This window comes from Sceloporus undulatus, chromosome 2 (genome assembly GCF_019175285.1).
Source record: "Sceloporus undulatus isolate JIND9_A2432 ecotype Alabama chromosome 2, SceUnd_v1.1, whole genome shotgun sequence".
Taxonomy (NCBI): Eukaryota; Metazoa; Chordata; class Lepidosauria; order Squamata; family Phrynosomatidae; genus Sceloporus; species Sceloporus undulatus.
The window spans coordinates 274,434,913-274,455,972 of record NC_056523.1 but is presented as its reverse complement, the minus strand read 5'-3'; the positions used below and the strand labels follow the sequence as shown (position 1 = coordinate 274,455,972).

Below are 21,060 nucleotides of genomic sequence, written 5' to 3'. Positions count from 1 at the left end.
GTAAGATTTAACACAGCGCTGTACATGGCAAGGTTTTTAGTTAAACGGGTTTCCTGCCGCTGGGCTTTACAGTCTAAAAAGAACATGACACAGAAGGAGAGATGGAAAGTGGTGGAGGGAAAGGGTAAGAGGTCCAGCAGTTCCTCGTACGTACCTCAAGGCTAGGGACCAAGGCAGATGGTCTGGGACGGAGGGGCTTGGCTTCATAATGGAATGGTTTAATCATTTTTTCCAGGGAAAAAATTACATACTCTCAAGTAGGATAATACATTAGTACAGTACATAGTCAATACAGGAAATGGTTCAATACAGGCACCACAAGAACAGCAAATAGTAAGCGACAATTATGCATGCCTGGGAGGCCTTCTCTGAACAGGTGGTTTGCAACTCCGGTGTGAAGCTGGTTAAAGAAGTGATGATCTTGCTTGTGGGGGAGAATTCCAGGAGTGAGGGGCAGCAAGTGAAAAGGGGCGAATCTGGGATGGGGGCAGAGGAAATCCGGGCGGGACAGAGAAAGACCTTGGACTACCAGACGGAGGGCCCTAGTGGGAAGGGAGGAAGAAGAAGGTCGGATAAGTAAGGAGGGGCCAGTCCTAGGGAGGGCTTTAAATGTTGGACAGCAGGAGCTTATAGTGAATGCGGAAAGGGAGGGGGAGCCAATGAAGGGATGCCAACACAGGAGAGATGGTGGTCAGAGCGGTGGTGGAAGTGATAATGCGTGCAGCGCATGCTGAACAGAGATTAAGGACGGAGGTGAGAAAAGGAAGACCAGCCAGGAGGATGTGTACAGTAATACAGTTCGTGAGATCATTACAAATTATTTCGATCAGAGATCAGCATGGCCTGATAGGGAGTATCTTGTTGAAGATCTCAGCTGATTGGAGAAACAAGCAGAACCTTTTAACAATGCAATCTGATCCCTATGGGTCAAGGTTTGAAAGCCGGGTAATCTTTTGGTGAATTCCACAAGGACCTGTACATGGACTAGTGGCCATAAAAATGATAACGCCTTAGTCAGCCTGATTCCTCTTGTAAAAGCTTCAGGAGGAATCTGTTGTTTATTATATGACTCCATGATATAGTGAAGAAGATTCTGTTGTTCTTGGGTTAGTTCTACTTTCTCCTTGTAGAATTTGGTTGTAGAATATACTTGTTTCAGGTCAGAGCCATCATTATCTTCACCAGCTGACTGATCTAGAGACTGTGACATATTTTTTCTTAGCCTTTTTGACTTGCATTGTATTTCTTTTAACAAACACTCAGCCAGCAGCCCTACTTCCTTGCAGTCCTAGAATCATAGAATTGTAGAGCTGGAAGAGACAGCAAGGGTCATCCAGTCCAACCCCCTACCATGCAGGAAATCAAGCATCCCCAACAGATGGTCATCCAGCCTCTGTTTAAAGACCTCCAAGAAGGAGACTCCACTACACTCTGAGGGAGTTTGTTCCGCTTATACAGTACATAGCATTTTTCTTTTTTTCTTTTTTTTAATTTAATTTTAATTTTAATAGCATTTTTCGTGATACTTCTGAAGAATCCTTTGCAGCCCTCACCATTATAATGGTACCCAGAGGCCTTGTTGCCACACACAACACACAACTCTTCTCCTTTCATTCTTCCTGAGGAAATCCCTATCCAAGACTTCATGACCACAGACGTGCTCTCCAGGTCTGGCTCCTTGGTGTAGAAGTTATCATAAGGCATTTTCTGAACTCATAAATGATAGGGGAGTACCATTCCTCAGGCTGTTGGGAATAGAAGCCAAGGCTAGAGTAACAAGGTGATGAAGAGAGTGGAAGCTGTGCTGGAGTAAAGGGCACAGGGTTGTACTGTGAATAAGCTGACACATCAGAATCTTGCACCAGTGAAGTCATTGGTTCTGGAAGGACACCTTTTATTTTGGTTTTATTGTTTCAAAATTGTTGTCAGCCATCTTGGGGATCTTCTTTGGCTATACTTTTCAGAATATCAAGACTATCACCTGCCTGTTTCCTACCTGTTCAGCTCCCAATTACTCAAATTCATTGTGCCGGAAAGAATATGTTCTGTTATTTATTTCCTGGCCAAAAAGGGGGAGCATGGGGAGGTTGCTAATGCTCATAAAACCATTTTGTATGTACTGGGTTTTGCCCAGTATTAGATTTTGCATATTAGATTCTCCATTTTTTTTTCTCTCCACTGTGGGGAGTTCTCATGTGGTATTTTGATATCGCAAAGTATTGCAGAAACCTTATTGTGAATAGAAATAGATGGTGGGGACTGGGGTGCATGATAATCTTACAGGGAAAAGAACACACACACACACACACACACACACACACAAAATATGTGCAAAAATAGCAACCTTGCAGCCACACAGTTTTGTGTGTGCAACATGCTGGTTACTCCATAAGATTGTGTTTGTAGTGCAAGATCTTTTGTTCATGTTTTCTGAAGTGCACGAATTTTTATTTTATTTTATTTTTTTGGAACATGATTGCAGTTTTTGGCCTAGAAAACAGAAATCCTTTGCAAAAACAACACATGTGACTGCCTGGAAACAAGTGTTGTGTAAAACCACACAATTCTCATTCAGATTAATTTCTTGAATCACTTTAAGTTGTGTGAATACCATGGAAGAACTGCACAGAAATATTGGTTTTCCAATATTTGAGAAGAAAACTGTGGAAAATATTCATATACATGAAATGGTCAACTATTAACATCCCTGTTACCTACTGACATGTGTCAAAAATCATTTAGAGTGATTTTAATGGTAATGAATGTTAGGGATAAAAATCTTGACCTATTACATTCTCACAAGCAAGAATGGAGGGTGTTAATTTTCTTTCTTTTTGATGGATGAGATTAGGAGAGCTTTTGCACATCTTCCAAATATGTTTTTTTGTACTTCAGTTTAAAGAAATGCAAAATATTGCTTAAAAAACAAATGTTCCCTACAAAAATTAGAGACTCTTCCATAATATATATACACACACACACACACACACACACAGCATTGATTCTTGCTTAAATGAAAAACCCAATGAGAGCATTTATGTGTATTCTTTAGATTTCTAGCTGTGATAACAAACAATTCCCCTTTGTTAATTCTTTACACCTGGAATATGAAGAATAGAATTTCTCAAAAAGAGGGAAGGGCTATAATTACAGCGCTCTAGAAATAAAGTTTAATAATATTAATAATAATAATAAGGGATGCTGCTTCTCCTGTGTTGCCAAATTTGGCATAATGCCAAATAGTGCCACTGAATTTCAGCATTGTGGCATTGGTAATTAGGGAAAATCATCATAATGATACATTTTTATTTATATCCCATCTCTCCCTACAGACCGAGGCAGGTTACAATAACACAAAAGTAACAATAACATATATAATACATATAAAACAAATTATACATAATCTCCTACCCCAAACCCCCCCTCCCTACCTTAAAAACAAATTAGAAATAAAAATGACAGCAATATAAAATACTAATTAAAATTAGTTAAGATAGACATTTTTGTGGTGAGACATCTTTTTGGGCAGACAAGACCCATTGATATCAGTGGAAGGGGAGGTTTATCTGGAAAGGCCTGCCAGAAGAGATCCATATTAACAGCCTTTTAAAAGGCTTCAGCAGTAGTAATTTGACGGATCTCCTCTGGCTGGTCATTCCATAGCCTAGGAGCGCCAGATGAAAAGGCCCTCTGAGTTACCACAGCCAACCTGGTCTTCCTTGGCTGCAGCAATTTCTTCCCAGAGGACATGAGTGTGCGAGGTGGATTATATGAAGGAAGGTGCTCCCACAAGAGTTTTAAAGATTATAACCAACACCAGAGGTTATATGGTCAGCTCTGGATTTACCAGCGACCAGTCTGGTTGCCATATTTTGCACCAGTTGAAGTTTCTGAACTTGGCACAAGGGTAGCCCCATGTAGAGCACATTGCAGAAGTCAATTCGAGAGGTTAGCAGTGCATATATCACCATTTCTAAGTCCTCTGGATCCAGGAATGGTTGCAGCTGGCAAATCAGCCAAAGCTGATAACAAGCGCTCCAGGCCGTAGCATCTATCTCTGCTGACAACTGGAGTGATGAATCCAGGAGCACTCCCAAGCTGTGAACACAGTCCTTCAGGGGAAGTGTGACCCCATCCAGAACTGGTTGACATATCTCCATCTCCAGATTAAGAGTCCCTTTGGCAAGTACCTCCATTTTGTCAGGATTCAGTTTGAGTCTCTTTTTCCTCATCCAGCCCATTACTGCTTTAAAACATTCATTCAGAGGAGAGATTCCATCCTTAGGCACTGCAGCAGTCTGAGGCATGGAAAAACATATCTGAGTGTCATCAACATACTGATAACACCCTGTCCCATGTCTCCAAATGATCCCACCCAGCTGCTTCATGTAGATATTAAATAGCATAGGAAACAGAATGGTGCCCTGCAGAACACCAAATTTTAGCTCCCTTTTAGAAAATCAACTGTCTCCCAGCATCACCATCTGGAATTTGCCCTAAAGATAGGAACAGAACCACTGCACTGCAGTGCCCCCAAGACCCAACTCCCAGGCGTTCCAGAAGGATACCTTGGTCAATGGTATCGAAGGCCGCTGAGAGGTCCAAGAGCACCTGTCAATGCCCAGATGTAGATCATCAACTAAGGCAACCATGGCAGTCTCAATTCCAAATCTTGTCCTAAAGCTGCTTTGAAATGTATCTAGATAGTCCGTTTCCTCCAACACTGCTTGGAGTTGAATGGCCATAGTTATTAATTTCATTTATGAACTAATAATTTTACCACTTTTCTCCTTGATGCAAGAAAGTCATCAAAATGCCCAATTTTCAAAGACTATTCATAGTCTGGAACTTATTCTGTACAAAAATGCACATGTTATTTTGGGGGAGAAATTGGATTTTGTGCACAGAAAACAAGTTTCTGGTGACGAAAGCAACCTTTTCTTCACAGAAAGCAACATTTCTGCTCAGCAAATTAATGCATAATACAGATTGCAAAGATTCTTGCCCATCTAGGTTTTTCTTCATCAGGGTTGTCCTTGTCACTCAAGAAATTGGGGGTTCTTACTCTATCAGCTTTTGGGTGTATTCAGATATTCTATCTATCCCTAGTGGCAACAGCAGGAAGTTAGAATTTGCTTTGAAAGCAAGTTACCTTTGTGGTGTTTTTCCAGTCCACACTTTCAGATGTACAACTAAAGTTGAGCTGAGTATGCTTGTGGCACAGCCTGAAAAATAAGCACTGGTCATGCTGCTTGTGTTCCATGTGTTGTCCACCTCAGCTCTACAACCTATGATTTGTTATGGTCACCATATTCTGCCACCAGGATCACTGGCATGGCGGACCCAAGATATTTTGTTCCCTGAGGTAAAGGACAAGATGTTGCGCTCTCTCCAGTCCACAAAAGCCCACTGAACTGACAGTTGAATCTTATTGCAAGACTGATGATAGAACACTGTTCCCACCACACAGGAAGGCATATATTTTGGGCACCTAAGAATCCTAAAACAGATTGTGTAGCACACACCATTGCCCTCTCTAGAGAAGAATAGGTATGGATTTCAAAAGGATCCATCATGATTCTGCTGTCTCCTCTGGCCTAGCAAGTTCTGTCTGAGCAGATCACTTCATTCTGTCAAGGAGTATTGCAGAACCTGGTCATTGGTACTTCTGTTTTCTTGTCAAGAAATGCCAGTGTATCCTCCTGTAACTGAAGTTATGTATCCTCCCATTGCAATTATGGACTACAAAAGTCACAGAATATTGTACATCTTATACACACAGCAGTATCTGAAGTGCTGCTGCATCAAATGTCACAGACAATTTAACAACCAGGCTTGTGATTTTTTTCATGAACACAAAGTCACGGATAAGATATCTGAGGATGTTTTGGACTCCAGCACTCTCCTTTTTCTCAGTCCCCAGCTGTGCTTTGTAAGTGCCTACTTTTGAAAATATGCACTTATGCACAGCATGACAGCTGGCCAACAAGGGATTTAATAATCCAAATTGGTCCAACGTTCAACAAGATTGTATGCTTTGAATATTTGAAACAATTACTCTTTCTGTGTTAGACTTTTATCTGTAGACTGTGCCTTGCTAAAAACATCTCTACCATATAGCTGAGCTGTTAATGAATGACCAATTTTCCTTCAATCAGGATGCAAACAAGCAAGGATTTCTGAACAATTCTTTATCCATCCCTTGCTAGATGTTGTTTGTTTTCTCATTCTCACAAGGTCAGCTTTATTGTATGTTGTTCCTCACAGTTCCACCAACTACAGATATTTGTTTCCCTTCTCCGTTAGAAATTTGCATTGTATAGTGCATTTGTTAGCATATCTATAGTTCCCAAGGACTTTGCATACATCAATCATTCATATATATTCCATCTTTCTTCTATCCTGGAGATTGAAATAGCATTCCTAGACCACCAAAGTAGTCATCTGCCAGACGCTGACCACCTTCAGATCTGTTTCAACAGAAAAGTTGCATCTTAGAACCTTTGAGTTATATCCCAAGACCTTTTCCTGTGTGTGGATAGTGCTATTGTGCCCATATTACTGATGGAAACAGAAATTGACACTATATTAAGTCAGAATTCTTGCTAAATATTTATTACAAACTAGTTATAAATATGAGTTTGAGAAATTAATCCTACCTGAGTTTTATAATTCAAAATAAGGTTCCTGGCATTTTTTTGAAAATTCTTTTGATGAAGCTTTCCAAAGTGGATATTCATTATTCATATACTTCATCATCCAATATTCAGCCTCTTTCTTAAAAAAATAATGTTACAGTTTATGGCTGAGTGATTGATTGGTTGAAGCAAGTGATGAATGGGAATTGTTGATCTTCCAGTTTATGCATACATTACTGTTACATAGCAAAACACATACACATATTTATACCATATGGCAGGTCTCCTTAAAACCATATGAAGGCACAAATCATTCAGAACTCTGAAAGTTATTTTAAGAAGAATGACTACAGTGACATGTTGAAGCCATCCATAACTGGGCTGTAGTAACATGAAAGATCTGGGACTTCAAATGGCTTCAACATTTCATTATACTAATTTTTCTTAAAAGTAACTTTTCAAGCTCTGTTTTTGGTTATTTGTAACTAGCCCTTCTATCTCACTCTCCCACATTCTCTTTCAGCCGGTGACAAATATCAGTGGAGCAGTAACGGATCCTTTGTTAAGAACTTGAGGAAATGGCATCATGTTGGTGAATTATGATTTTGTAGGTTCATTGCAACTCACTTTTTTTTTTTTTTTTGGCTGTTGCATAGGTTTGAATTTTGTTCTAACCATACAATAACAAAAAGCTCCCCCAACTCACCTTGTAAGTCATGCCACCCCCACCCCCACCTGGAAAACACAAGTATTTGTAGGTAGTCGGAGAGCAGTGGGATCAGTAGTGATGTGTCCACTTATTTTCTTTCAGCTGGATGTGCTACAAGTTTTTAATCTGCAGGAACATTTTGAGGATTGTGGATGCTTGTTGCAGCCCATCCAAGTAAAGGAAAATAACTGGATTAATCTTTATTGTTCTCCAACAGCACAGAAATAGCTATGTTGATGGAACTGCATTGCTCACAAAGTGGATTTGGGGGGTGGTAGATTCTGAGACATAGCATTTGGATGTAATTTTGGAGATGTAACCTCTTGAGACATGTATGTCTCCTAGTGCAGGATCTCACACAGTTTTTATGAAGAAATGTTGCCTTTTGTTCATGCTGGTGGAGAGGTTTTGGAAGTTGCAATTGGGTGAGGGGGAGGACTTCTCTAGGTGCTGGTATTATTTATGAGATGAGCACCTAGCTCTGTACCTACAATTTTAGAAGGGTAATTGTCCATTGAGATCTGTGCTGAATTTATACCAAATCTTAAAATGTTCAACTGGTAAGTTCTGTACTGTATAATGCAAAGAGTACCCTGAAATTCAGAAAATGCCAAGTCAACCCAATACAAAATGTATGATTGTACATTTTTTTCTTTAAATATTTGTACCTGTAGGAAAAAGGTAATTGTAGTCCCTTGACATGGATGTCTAATCATAACTGACTATAGAGGGCGGTGCTCATCTCCATTACTAAGCCGAAGAGCCAGTGTTGTCCAAGGACTGCTGTGGTGGTCATGTGGCCAGCATGATTGCACTGAGCACTGTCGAGAGCCCTAAAATGTAATACGTATATCTGAATAGGATGCTTACTTACCTTTTTATTTACTTTTGGAGTTTATTTGGTCAACTCATTTTTCCAATACAATGGTTTGATACACTACACAAACTTTTATAGGTCTCTCTATAATTAAGAGCAGAGCCTGGGAAAGATACTTATTTGGACTATAACTGGCTATACTGGCTGGTGATTTCTGGGACTTGTAATCCAAAACCTAACTTTGCATAGCACTAAGGAGCAAATATCGTGTGGACAAATAGCAATGTAGTTTATGTAGATGTAGAATTAATAATCTGATTTTTGCTTGCATCATAAATTACATCAGGTATGTGTGAAGTTTTTTTGATGTTGTTTTGTGTTTCACTCCTTGCTGTTTGACCTACTCAATATAGTAACTCTATATACAGTTTCTGCTGAAGAGCCTATGGCTGTAATTCTTTCACCAAGTCCTGCAGGCTTCCCCCTGCACTTTAACTAAATGCATGATTTTCTGGAAAACTATGTATTCGCACTAAATCAAGTATTTAAAATACAGTGGAACTTTCCCATCTATGGCAATTTGATTCCACCCCTCCCTGCATGATTCTTTAGCCCCATATCATTCATTCATTGGGCAATGATGTGCATGTGCCTGCATCAATGCACCCACAGGCATCCACTGCCATTAGATAATATTGGATGGAATCACAATCCAGGTATCAGAAGCTAGCTGATGCAGCAGGCCCACTGTACTTAATTTTCTCATACTCAATATGAGCAGCTCAGATAGCTAATGATTTAGAAAAGTGGCCCCCAAACTTTGCCCTTTAAGAGATTTTGGATTTCAGCTCCCAGAAGCCTCAGCCATGTTGGCCAATAATCTGGGATGCTGGGAGCTGAAGTCCAAAATCCCTTAAAGAACGCAGTTTGGGGACCACTGAATGTAGCACTTTAATTAAGTCAAGAAACACACTTCTATTATTATTATTATTATTATTATTATTATGGTTTTAATTTCCCTCTCACTCTTCTTTTTGGTATTTTAATTGTATTTTCAGAATTCTCAAATAAACTGGCTTTTCAGTCCAGTTTCACATAGTCCAAGGTGATTTTCTCCCCTCCTGTTAATCACTTTATGAGGAGCTGGGGATGTTTAGCTTGGAGAAGAGAAGGTTAAGAGGGGATATGATAGCCCTGTTTAAATATTTGAAGGGATGTCATATTGAGGAGAGAGCAAGCTTGTTTTCTGCTGCTCCAGAGACTAGGACCCCATGGAGCAATGGATGCAAGCTGCAGGAAAAGAGATTCCACCTCAACATTAGGAGGAACTTCCTGACAGTAAGGGCTGTTTGACAGTGGAACACACTCCCCCGGAGTGTGGTGGAGTCTCCTTCCTTGGAGGTCTTCAAGCGGAGGCTGGATGGCCATCTGTCGGGGATGCTTTGATTGTGATTTCCTGCACGGCAGGGGGTTGGACTGGATGGTCCTTGTGGTCTCTTCCAACGCTACAATTCTGTGATTCTGTGATTCTGTGAAGAAAGGAGTGAGTATATTTTAAAACAGAAATACACACCAAAAAAACAACAAACATAATACCAGATTATAGGAAAGTATTATTAGCATAAGGAGGGGGTTAATAATAATAATAATAATAATAATAGGGTTTATTTATATACCGCCCAATCACTGGGAATCCGAGCGGTTTACAACAGAGGAGATAATAGATAGTTCCCTGCCCTCAGGCTTGCAATCTAAAAAGACACGACACAAAAGGAGAAGGGAATGGTGGTGGTGGGGGGGGGTAATTTCATGTAGAAGCATTTAAATTTAAAAAACAGAGGGGTAAGAGTTGCAAGAAGTTAGCTGCTTTCCCTAATCCAACTGTAGTACTTATATCTGGGAAGAGCTCTCATATCTCTGTTTCTGCTGCCTTCTTTCAAATCTATCAATTCAAAAAAATGCAAATCAGCAAGCTGTTTCAGCCTTAGAAGTATGTATATTCATTCACACCATCCCCCTTCATTAGGAGAGTGAAGTCTATAAAGTTAAGCTATATATTATGCTAAGCCCATCACTGTCATTTATATTTTTAATCAGTATTAGACATCTGTTTCTGCATATGCAGTTTGCTTTTCTAGTGTACTACATGGAATAAATGTGTGTAGTGTGACTGATTGAACTGAATCCTAAATTCTGGGGCAAACTGGGAAAAGGGGAGCTGGACTTTGCTCAATGTCAGTTCTCGACTCAGGCTTGCATCCGAGATCGCTAAAATGAGTACCCAGACTGTTGGGGGCAAATTAGCTTACTTGCTGTTCACCGCTATGATCTTTGGAATAGCGGTATATAAATAAAACAAATTATTATTATTAACATGAGATCTAGTGTGAAAATCTCACCAGTATTCTCCAGTCACTGTGTTTAGGGGAAAGATCCATGACAATGAAATGATACAGCCAATTACCTCTTGCATTCATCCATTCTTTTGCTAGTGTTAGCTATTAGAAGAAGATTGGTGAAAGAGAGCTGGAGCTGTGGACTGACATCTGACTTGTCTCTCTGAGCCTTTTTTATAATTTCTTAACCTAATCTAACAGCCTATTTTAGTCTTCCTTTTCTTTTTTGAGTTTTAATTTGTTATTTGGGCTAGAAATATGTTTATGAGTATGTTTAGGCAATGAAACTAGTTATCTCTATCCCAATTGCCCCTAGTTGTTCTTAGATGTCTGATTTTCCTTCTCACAGTAATTCATTTTTTTCAGAATCATTCCTTTAATTCTTATGTCTGTTTCTTTGTGTGTGTAATTTCGGTCTGCTAAAAAAGCACATTTAATTCAAAAAGGATATATATAAATTCCTGTTACATTAGACATCTAATTCAGAGTGTGAAGGAATGGAAAACATGATTATTTAATTGCCCCTTTAGTTAAGCTAGCAATTCACAAAATCTAATTTCCATTAGATCTTCCCATTACTTAAATTTATATGTCATTTATAGTAGCCAAAATCCTCAGTCAGCTACTTAGATAAGGAGACATAACTAAAGAACACCTTCCAGCAACACCTCCCTGAGCCCATCTGAAGCACCAACCACCAGACAGAATGAAAGAGTTCTGTTCAGCTGGCAATCGGCATACAAGGAGGATGAATTTTCCACATCCTCCTGACTGACAGTCCTTGTTCCCCAGCCACCAGATGAACACACTTCCTCTGCTGGATCCAGCTGACACTTAAGGTGGGTGGTAAATATGCAGGATTACTGAAGACAGAGCAGTTATGGGTCTGCATTTCTAGGTTACATATCTATAACTGCAATACTGAATACCAGCCATTATTTCTATTTCATCTGATCATTAATTTAATCACAAGGCATATCCATAGGAGAAATATATATCTATATTATGTACCTAGGACCAGTGGGAAGCAGATGGTTTTCTTTTACCCCATATAAAATTAGTAAGGGGCAGATAATGAAAACAAGGCCAGTCTCTTCATCCCCATAATGTAAAGGCTCACATTGGAAGTAATGGGAGCAAACCTGCTTCTGCTGTCATGAGACTCTACTTGAACTGGATTCTCATAAGCAGGTAGGAGGCAGCTATACCATAACAGAAAGTAGTCCGTGAAATAGAAGGCAAGCCATCTGAGCCAGCACAGAAAATTCAGAACATATTGTTGGACCACTTTGAGAAGAGAGTGGATCCCAGGATAGCTATATGCCTTCATTGCAGGTAATCAGGGATCACAGGCTCAAGTAATTTAAAAGGGATCAGTGATATAGACTCAACTTGGTTGACTCAGACTTACGTCAGACACAAGTCACTTCATTGACTCAGTTTGGCAATAAATGTCACACTGACTCGACTTGTGACTTGTACATTTTTAGCCACCAACCTGCTGGCCTAACTTCATCCAGAAACATTAAGAATGGAAACTAGTTTTCCTCCTTTGAACAACACTGCTGTTTTGCCTACTACTCTCATGATGGAAGTGGTACTTTATGTTTGTCATACAGGAAGCCTCAATTTCTGTGGGTCCTCTCCTCAACCCCATTGCGTAACATGTTTGCTGTTCCTTTCCAAGAAGCAAACCCCACATTATGGGACTGAGTCTTGTCTAATTGCTCCTAGGAAAAGCTTTGGAAGGCTCCTCTGATGTGTAGTGGGGACAGGCTGCTGAGTAGACCTCATTTTTATACAATGCAATCTCCATAAATTACTAATGATAATTTATTTATTTATTTTTACCTAATTTTGTGCACATCCTCTTGATTTTCTAGTTATTGAAACGCCACCCCCCCCCCACACACACACACTCACCATCACCACCTCCAATTTTTTTTCTGTTAAAATTGGCTCCCAGGCTTAAGACTCAACGTTGACTTGAGATTTGAAGACAGAGACTTGAAACTTGGCTTGAGACTTGGCATAAAAGACATGAATACATCACTGAGAGGCAACACTTAGCAGTCTTGCTCAGCATGAAGACAGGCAAAATTGTCATGTCATTATCATTGGGCCATATTCTACACTACCTACTTGGTTATGTATGCATAATTAAGTAGCTTATCCTGGCATTTCCACCCTCCCTCACCGCTGATCAAGGCTATGAGAAGGAATTGCAACAGAGATCCTGAATCTGAATGTTGCAACCTCATTCACTAGTGAAATGGAAGTGGAAGCATCCTTCTCCTTCACCCAAATTACCAGCTTAACAGACCTACCTTTGCCAGTGCAGCTGCTACCTGGTAAAGTAGGTTTGCGATTGCATTTACAATTGTGCCAATAGCACTATGATCCTGACTATGTAATGTTAGTGAATATACAGCAGCAACAATCTATAACTGTCATACAGAAAATTCCAGCCATTATCATTAACACTCATTATGATCTAGTTAATTCTAGCCCCAGCCTCACTATTACATAACTGTATGTTGATGTCTAAGGCTTGAATATATTATTTCATTAACACATCTAAGGAAGTGGACTGTAAAACACAAATGTTTTGTAATAGAAGAAATTGGTTAGTCTTAAAGGTGCCCCAAGCCTCCTTCCAATTCTTCCCTTCTTTTTATAATGAAAGAGACTAACTACTATTTTTGTAAAGTTACCATGTTATAGTTAATCAGTGGTTAACTGATTTTAACTGATAATTTATTATTTAATGTTGAAAATTTTGTGTATTGTATTCTCCTTTCCATCTTTAGATAGACAGAGACTTCCCTTTTTCTATCTTATTCTATCTATACATGTGACTCTTGTTGCTCTTTCTTAGAGTCTGTTTAACAGACTCTCTTTCAAGATTCTGAACAATCTTCTCTCAGGCGGGTTACAGACGGGCAGGGGAGGACGTCTTGGAGGTGTATTCAGCTGAATGCGGAGCCTCCAGACGGCCCGCCCCGGGGGCATGCTTCAGGTGTTGGAGCTTCCACACGGGGGGCAATGAAGACGCCTCACCTGGGTCCGTTTCGGACCCGGAGTTTCCAAACCGCCGCCTCGGAGGACGCTGCAAAAAGAGAGGCAGCTTCCTCACGGGCGGCCCAAACCGCAGCTTTTTTTTTTTTTTTTTTGTGCCGCATGAGAGGTGCGCAGCTTCACAGCTGCAGCGCTAAGCAGCGGCGGCAGAAAGCCTGTCTGCACATTTAAAGCACCCAAGCCCCTTTAAACTTTTTCCCTGTGACTTTAAAGCTAGGCAGGAGTGGTGTGAGGTAGCAATGTCCAAACTCTGTCCTTCCAGGCGTTTCGACTTCATCTCCCAGAATCCCAGACCACAGGGCAAGGTGGCTGGGGATTCTGGGAGATGAAGTCCAAACGCCTGGGAGGACAGTTTGGAGATTGCTGGTTTGGGGACCAGTGAGCCAGGCATGGTGGGAGGAGAGAACAGGAAGGGTAGAATAGAGTAGATAGGGCTGGGAGGGAACACATGCCCTGGGAGGCGAAATGATGTCTTTATGGGACATCATGGGAGCCTTGTCAGTGCTCCCTGCCCCTTGATCCCAGGCCCTCTCTAGTTGCCCTTTGCCTTTGGGGGCAAGTTTAGAGGGCATCAAAAGGTCTTGGGCACATTCAAGCTTCGGGGTCTCTTTTTTTTTTCCTTTGCCGGCTGGCGAATGCGCAGCTGTGCAGGGCTAAGCAGCGGCGGCAGAAAGCCTATGGGCGCATTTAAAGTGCCCAAGCCCCTTTAAAACAATGGTGGTCTCCTGCCAGCTGGTGATCAGCTGGTGTTGGCATCCTTGTCCGCTTGCACTTTGCCAGTGTCAGCAGCATCATAGATGCCTCCTCTCCTTTGGTCCCCGCGCTCCTGCTGAATCTGCAATGTGCAGCCACAGCTGTCTCCCCCTGCCATCTCCCCTCACCTACTTTGTACATATGTCAATATTTACAGTTTTAGCGTTTTTTATTGTTAGGTGAAAATGGCAGAGGAATGTGTGTAGGGGTGCACTTTAAAGTCCAAACTTTCCAAGCAGCGCATGCGTACATGTTGCTCTAGGGTTAGGGTTAGGGTTAGGGTTAGGGTTAGGGTTAGGGTTACGAGGCTTAAAATGCGCCGCAGCTGTGCCTCAGCTTCCACAGCTGCATGACAGCGGACGTTGCAGTTAAAGCCTGACTGCAAACCACGCATGTCCCGGGACCCCGACCCATTATGGGACGCAGCTGACACGGAGCTTTTAAACCGGCAACTTATATTTGCGGCATAGCAATTCTGACGTATCGGTGCAGCAGCTTACAGACGGAGCTGCGCAGGTACGTATCAAACAGAAAAGAAGCGGGGAAAAGCAGCACCTTTTTAATGCCGCTTCTTCCCGCTTGGGGCGTGCGGGGGGCGTGTTCATGACGGCATTCAGGTAAAGCCCGTCTGAAGGCTCTACCTTCATGACATCATGAGTACATCCCTTTTTGCCCATCTGTAACCCGCCTCAGTACAGTAACTGTCTTCTCTCAGTGTAAGATAGAGTAATAGTCTCCTCTGACTGAGGTTAACCATTTCTTCCTGCTATACCCAAACCATCACCAGTTTGGATAGGATTTAGTTTGTTATGTATTTGTTTATTAAAGCCATTATTATTTGTTTTTAAACTGCATGTTTGCTGTTTTTTGGAATAAGCCTTTATTCTTTAGGAAGACAGATTTAAAATTTAATAGTCTGACCCACACTTTTGCTGTTCTGCTGATGAAAGCTGAGCTCTCACAAGTTTAACCTTCATACCTGCATATTTTTGTTTCCCTTTAAAAGGGTTAATACTCTGGGAAACTCAAATTGCACCCCTCAGTTAAACCAATGGATCTCAGACCTTTTACCTCCTTTGTAACACCCTTTGCATCCCCATGCAGATATTGCCCCACTTGATGTAGCATATGAATCAAAATATTTTGTTTAAGTGTGCTTATTTTCATTTGCACATTTATGTATATTCATATTTTAACATTTTTAAAGAAAATAAAAATTGTTCAAATTAGAACAGTTTAAAGAAATTCAATATCTAAATTCAGTACCTCCTCTTCATCTCCTTTTCTGAAAACCTTTTACAAACCCTTGTAAATGCAGAAAGACTGAGAAGTCAGATTTCCACATCTCTACTTGGTTTCAGGGTTGTGGGGGAGGCAAGGATTTATCTGCACCAAATTTATCCCAGATTCAAATTGCCAAACTGGGCTCTAAACCAAATGAGTGCCCTCATGTAACAGCCCTAGTTTATAATAGGAGCCAACCTTGAAGTTTATATCAACCTGTCTAGAAAACAGCCTGTTTTCTCAAGGCCTTCTCTCCTCTAGCATTTTTAATTGTTAAAGTGAATAATCACTTGATAAATGACTTGGTAACAAAGTGCAAGAGATGTTAATTGCATCTGCCAATAAACTGGGAGGAGCAGTTAATATCTAACAATTTATATGGATTCAAGATATTATTGAAAGGATGGAATGCTAGGCTGAAATTAACAGTATGTCAGCAGGGACATAAATGTAAACTTCTGCATCTAACTAGGCAAAATTAGATACACCAATACAAAATGCGTGACATCTAGGTTAACAGCAGTGCAATGAAAAGTATTTAGGTGCTTCAGTAGACCATGCAGCCACATGACGCTACATCTAAAAAGGCAACTGCAATTCTAGGCTCCTAAATTGAGAAATAATTGAGAAAGAGAGGTGACAAAAACACTGATTTCAGCCACTTAGCTGGCCAGCACTGGAAAACCTCCAGTGTCAGCATGATAAAACATTGGACTACAACTGAAGATAAGGTCCAAATCCCTCTTTGACCATGGAAACCCACTAGATGATTTGTGCAAGTCACACTCTCTCAGTCTTATAGGAAGGCAAAGGCAAACCCCCTCTGAACAAATCTTGCCAGTGATAGTTACCTTAGGGTTGCCATAAATGACTTGAAGGCATACAAGAACAACAAACAACATTAACACCATTTCCAAAGACCTAAAGGCAAGACCCCATGAAGCCTGGCAATGTGAAAAGTGGATGCATAATTGGTATAGTTATTTATGAGATATGAGCAAAAGTGTGAAAGAATACCCTCTGGGCAAAGTTATATTCCATGGGAGCTGGAGCTGAACATTTTACCTTTTCTTGACATACACTAAAGCTGAAAAAGACTGCAGAGTTCCAACAATCCCAAAAGTCTACTACTATGATATTTATTTATCATATTTGTTAAATCCCAGTACTACTGGCAAACCTACAAAATCTCAGGTCAGTAACTTCTCCTGCTAACACCCATGTGAACAGTTTCCAAGTATCCCTACTTTTAAAGTAAATTGTTCATTTGGTTTAGAGATAATTGGATTTTTTATATTCAGGGCTGTCATTCTTAAACTTGGAAAAACAAAAACAGAGCTTTAAAGATATCAGAAGGAGTCATATGCACCCTGTTGTACTAACACAAGTAGGTCACTTGGCTTACTCAATAAAAATATTCCTAGCAAACATAGGGATAGAATAATCTTTTTGGCATGGTATCAAAATGATCACTAAATTATAGACAACCACCCAGTGAACACAGAAATCAATATGAACCAACCCATTTACAAAGAATAATATTGCCCCCTTCTGGTTGTGATATCCAAATGTAAACACTTGAAATGCGTAAAATATTTGTAAACATATTACTGTGGCTGTTGTTACTAATGTGTTATATGATTATTTCATGGTTGTACTAAACCACCACAAGATATGTTATATTAAGAAAATGCTGAATAGTTTATATAAATGATATAGATATGGAAGATATAAAAGGACATATTCTCTTGGTAAATGAATGAAGAGCCTTCCACTGAAAGGAATTTTTTATCTTAACAAAATGTCCAAGGATGGAGTCATTCTGGTAACTTTTCATATTAATATGCCAGAGATGAACCAATGGTGCTAAACAGTATAAACAAAATAAGCATATTGCCATGGTCTAAGTGTTTTCCAGGGTGAAGAAAACTATATTCCACTAAAAATGTTTAGTTTCTTTCTGTAAATCAGAACTGGGGAAGATTTGGCAGAGTTCTAGAACATAAAATTCAAATCTAATGGAAAACAAAATAAAATAGGGATAACACAAAAATATTCAATAATACAAGGAAATTTTGTTCTGGAAAGAACCCACTTTCTTACATCAATAAAGCTGACAACCATTACTATCACTTTCCAAATTTCTGTAAACAGATTTGAAAAAGCACATTTTAGGAAAGAAGTAAAAATGAAACAACTGATTAGTCACTGGCTGTGTACATTAATGGCTGTTATCACATTCCAGATTTTGCTCCATGATTCTATGCCCCAGAATGTCATCACATTCTAATAAATGTGCACAGGGGTGCAGTTGTATTCTTCCAACCAAGTGCCACAACAAGCAACAAAAATAGGTGGTTGTTTGGGATATAATGTTCAACAAACAGATATTATTAGATATTGTGGTTAAGCTCTGGCATTGCTTCAGTGTGGTATGATTGTTACTTAAGCCCTATACTGAATGTAGTGTTAGCATATGTTATCATTGGTCAATGCACCTGGCTGATAACCCATTGTGCAATTAGCAATATGCAGTGTGCAGAGGCAATATATTAAGGACTTTATCACACCAGCATGTTGTCCTGCCACAATTGTGCTTGTTTAAGTTGGAAGCATACCAGTTTGGCATCATTTCTTATCACACTTTTTCCCACCATAGCATTTTGGCAATCCATTCTGTGCTGCCAGATGCTGCTGCCTTCTCAGAAGAAGGGTGGGAATGAGCAATCACAGCTGCAAGCTGACTCCTGAAGCAGGCTGCTATGTGAATCAGCACACAGCAGCCAGCTTTGGGGAAATGTTGGTGGCCATAATAGCTGCTCTTCCCCGCTCCCAAAGTATGCACATACACACAGCAAACCCGCACCTCAGGAGGAAGGAGACAAGCAACCATTGTTACCAAACACCTCCTGAAGCCAGCTGCTGTGTGAATGTGCATACAGTGGTTGCATTTGGGAAACTTTTAATGGCCGGAATCACTGCAAAGGAACAGGGAGAGGGGGAGAAGAGCACAGTCATATCCACCCATCTGACTTCCTGAGAAGTGGAACTGCAGCAGAAGGGAACTATCACGTGAATACGGTAACACTATGGTCAATCGCATACAGTTATTGTAGATTGCCCCCAAAAGTGACTTCACATCTATAGCACAATGTTTGACTGTATATATCACTAAAAGAATGCCAGGCTGTATGCTTTAGGATATGTAAGGCATCTCTAGGTTAGAGATGGATACACAAGAATTTTCTACAATTTTCATAATCTAAAGGAATTGCATAAGCAGAGCATGGAAATGTTACATAGGAGTTTATCACATGGGCGGAATTTCTCTTAATTTTGAATGAAAAGAAAGTGGGACCAGAACACATTCACGTGAATTCGCTAGTTCAACAAATTTATGTGAATTCGAATTGCATTTGAACTGACTTCCCATTGCCTGAATAGCTTGCCATTGCCCAAAATTGCATGTGGTAGTCTATCACGCAATAACATGAAACCCCATGATTGTGTTCAGATTGCCATTGGATTATACTTCCAATTTCCCTTGTCTGATAAACTCCTTATTTGACACAACACATGTCAGAATTCTCCAGCTATAATAGCTAATGGCCATACTGGCTGGGGGATTATAGAACTTGTTGTCCAATATTTTTACCAAGCCCTGTACATAACATAGTCATTTAATATGATATCTTTCAAGCACTAGGTGGATGAGCTAAAGAATTATTTCAGCCCTAGCATGATATTTCTGATGCAACACAAGGAACAGGATATGGGAGATGTATTTTTCTGTAGCAAATAAGGAATTAGTCATTTGCTAAAAGCCTTGGGACAAATGGCTGTGTCTTAATGTTATCAAATATTCACCAACAGTTCCTGCTGTAAAACACATAGCTGTTTTTCCACCTGGAAGAATGTGATAAGTACAATTTATTCTTTTAATTACCATTCCTAGTGATTGCAAAGCTTGTGCTTAAAGATTCTTGCTGTCACATTAAGCCACAGAACCAGGCCATAGTACCTCTTCCAAGTAATCCAGTGTGTTGAAACCTGTTAAGAGGTCTCTTCTACATAAATTCTGTTAGGCCATGTTGTGTCTGAGAAATCCTAGATTGAATTTATTAGGGAAATGTTTGGTAATTTGTGGTGCAATGTTTCTCTCACATCAAATACTAAATGTAGTTACTCAGAATTTATATGCCATTGACATTTTAATAGACTTTGGATCAAAGCTTATGCCACTGCTATGCTAGAAATGATTTTCATAACTGTAATCCTTGGGATTCTGGGAAATTAAATTAGCTCAAGGTAGTGATGTCTATTAGCCAGGTTACATAGCCTTGGGACCAAATCCCTATGTATACTAAGTCTAGAAACACAAAGAATTCCAGAGGCAGGGTCCTAAACAAATAATGAGTTTCCCTTTTAAAAGGAGAAAACAATCATACAAAAAGGCACTATAAGAGTGTAATGCGGTAATGTGATTAAAGTTTGGCATATGCAACTGATGTGTATTCATGGTCCTTACATGTACAGTAGTGTAAGGGATTCATCTGTTATTTCTGATTTCTGCACGCTCACAAGGACTAAGAAATTCATAGGCCAGACTAACGGAGATATTACACCTGAATGGATAGCTGCTCCTCTTGTTACAGGTCCAGAGATTAAAGGGAATTCTGTCGATCCCAAGCCAAATGGGGGTTGGAGAGCAAAAGAGGAGCTAGCTGAGTAAACTGGTAGCATGCATGCCTATTACTGGACTAAGTCAAGAAAACAAAGGAAGGGCACCAATATTTATAGTGAATTTCCACCCTGGGGCAAAATTCAAGGTATTGAAAGGGCCAAATGATGTTGCTTTCTTTGAAATGGGTTTGAATCACTTTCATGTTGGTCCTCTGGAGTAGTAACATTGGTGTGCATGTGAGTGATGAGCATGCATTTCCGAGGCAAGAGGGATTAGTGTGCAGGGCTCCCTGAGTTGTTGATTCTTTGGTGTCAGCCCATTGTTGGAATTTCTCATCTCCTCCAGAATGTCTGGAAAAACAGAGGCCAAGCAACTCCTAGTAATAGCCTATGTGTGATGGAGGAATCTTAGCAATGGTGTTCATAGCAAGGTCATAGAAGGGCCACTCAGCCTGTATTTTCTTGCAACTCTGATATCAAAAGATGAGGGGTCTATCCAGCACTAACATAACCAACAGCCTACATCTCCCTGATAGTCTCAATACAGCTCAAAGCAAAATAATATTCTGTGAGGAAGAAAAAGGTTTTGTTGCAGTTCTGTTGGTATTTCATCTGTTGTTGGTGATTTGTTCTTTCCAATTGCTTTGAGTGCAGCTTTCACTTTACTTTCAAGAATGTGGGATTCATCGTTGTATATTTCTT

General features: G+C 40.1%; 1 protein-coding gene across 1 annotated transcript in view; it reads right to left on the bottom strand.

Annotated features, from left to right (window-relative positions):
* Positions 1-833: 833 nt before the first annotated feature.
* The window catches only part of LOC121920648 (bile acid receptor-like), a 33,126-nt gene continuing 12,899 nt past the window's right edge, over positions 834-21,060 (bottom strand). The window contains 4 exon segments of the mRNA XM_042447781.1: positions 834-889; positions 892-1,288; positions 1,429-1,703; positions 1,706-1,891. Coding sequence (XP_042303715.1) covers positions 834-889; positions 892-1,288; positions 1,429-1,703; positions 1,706-1,891 — 914 coding nt within the window.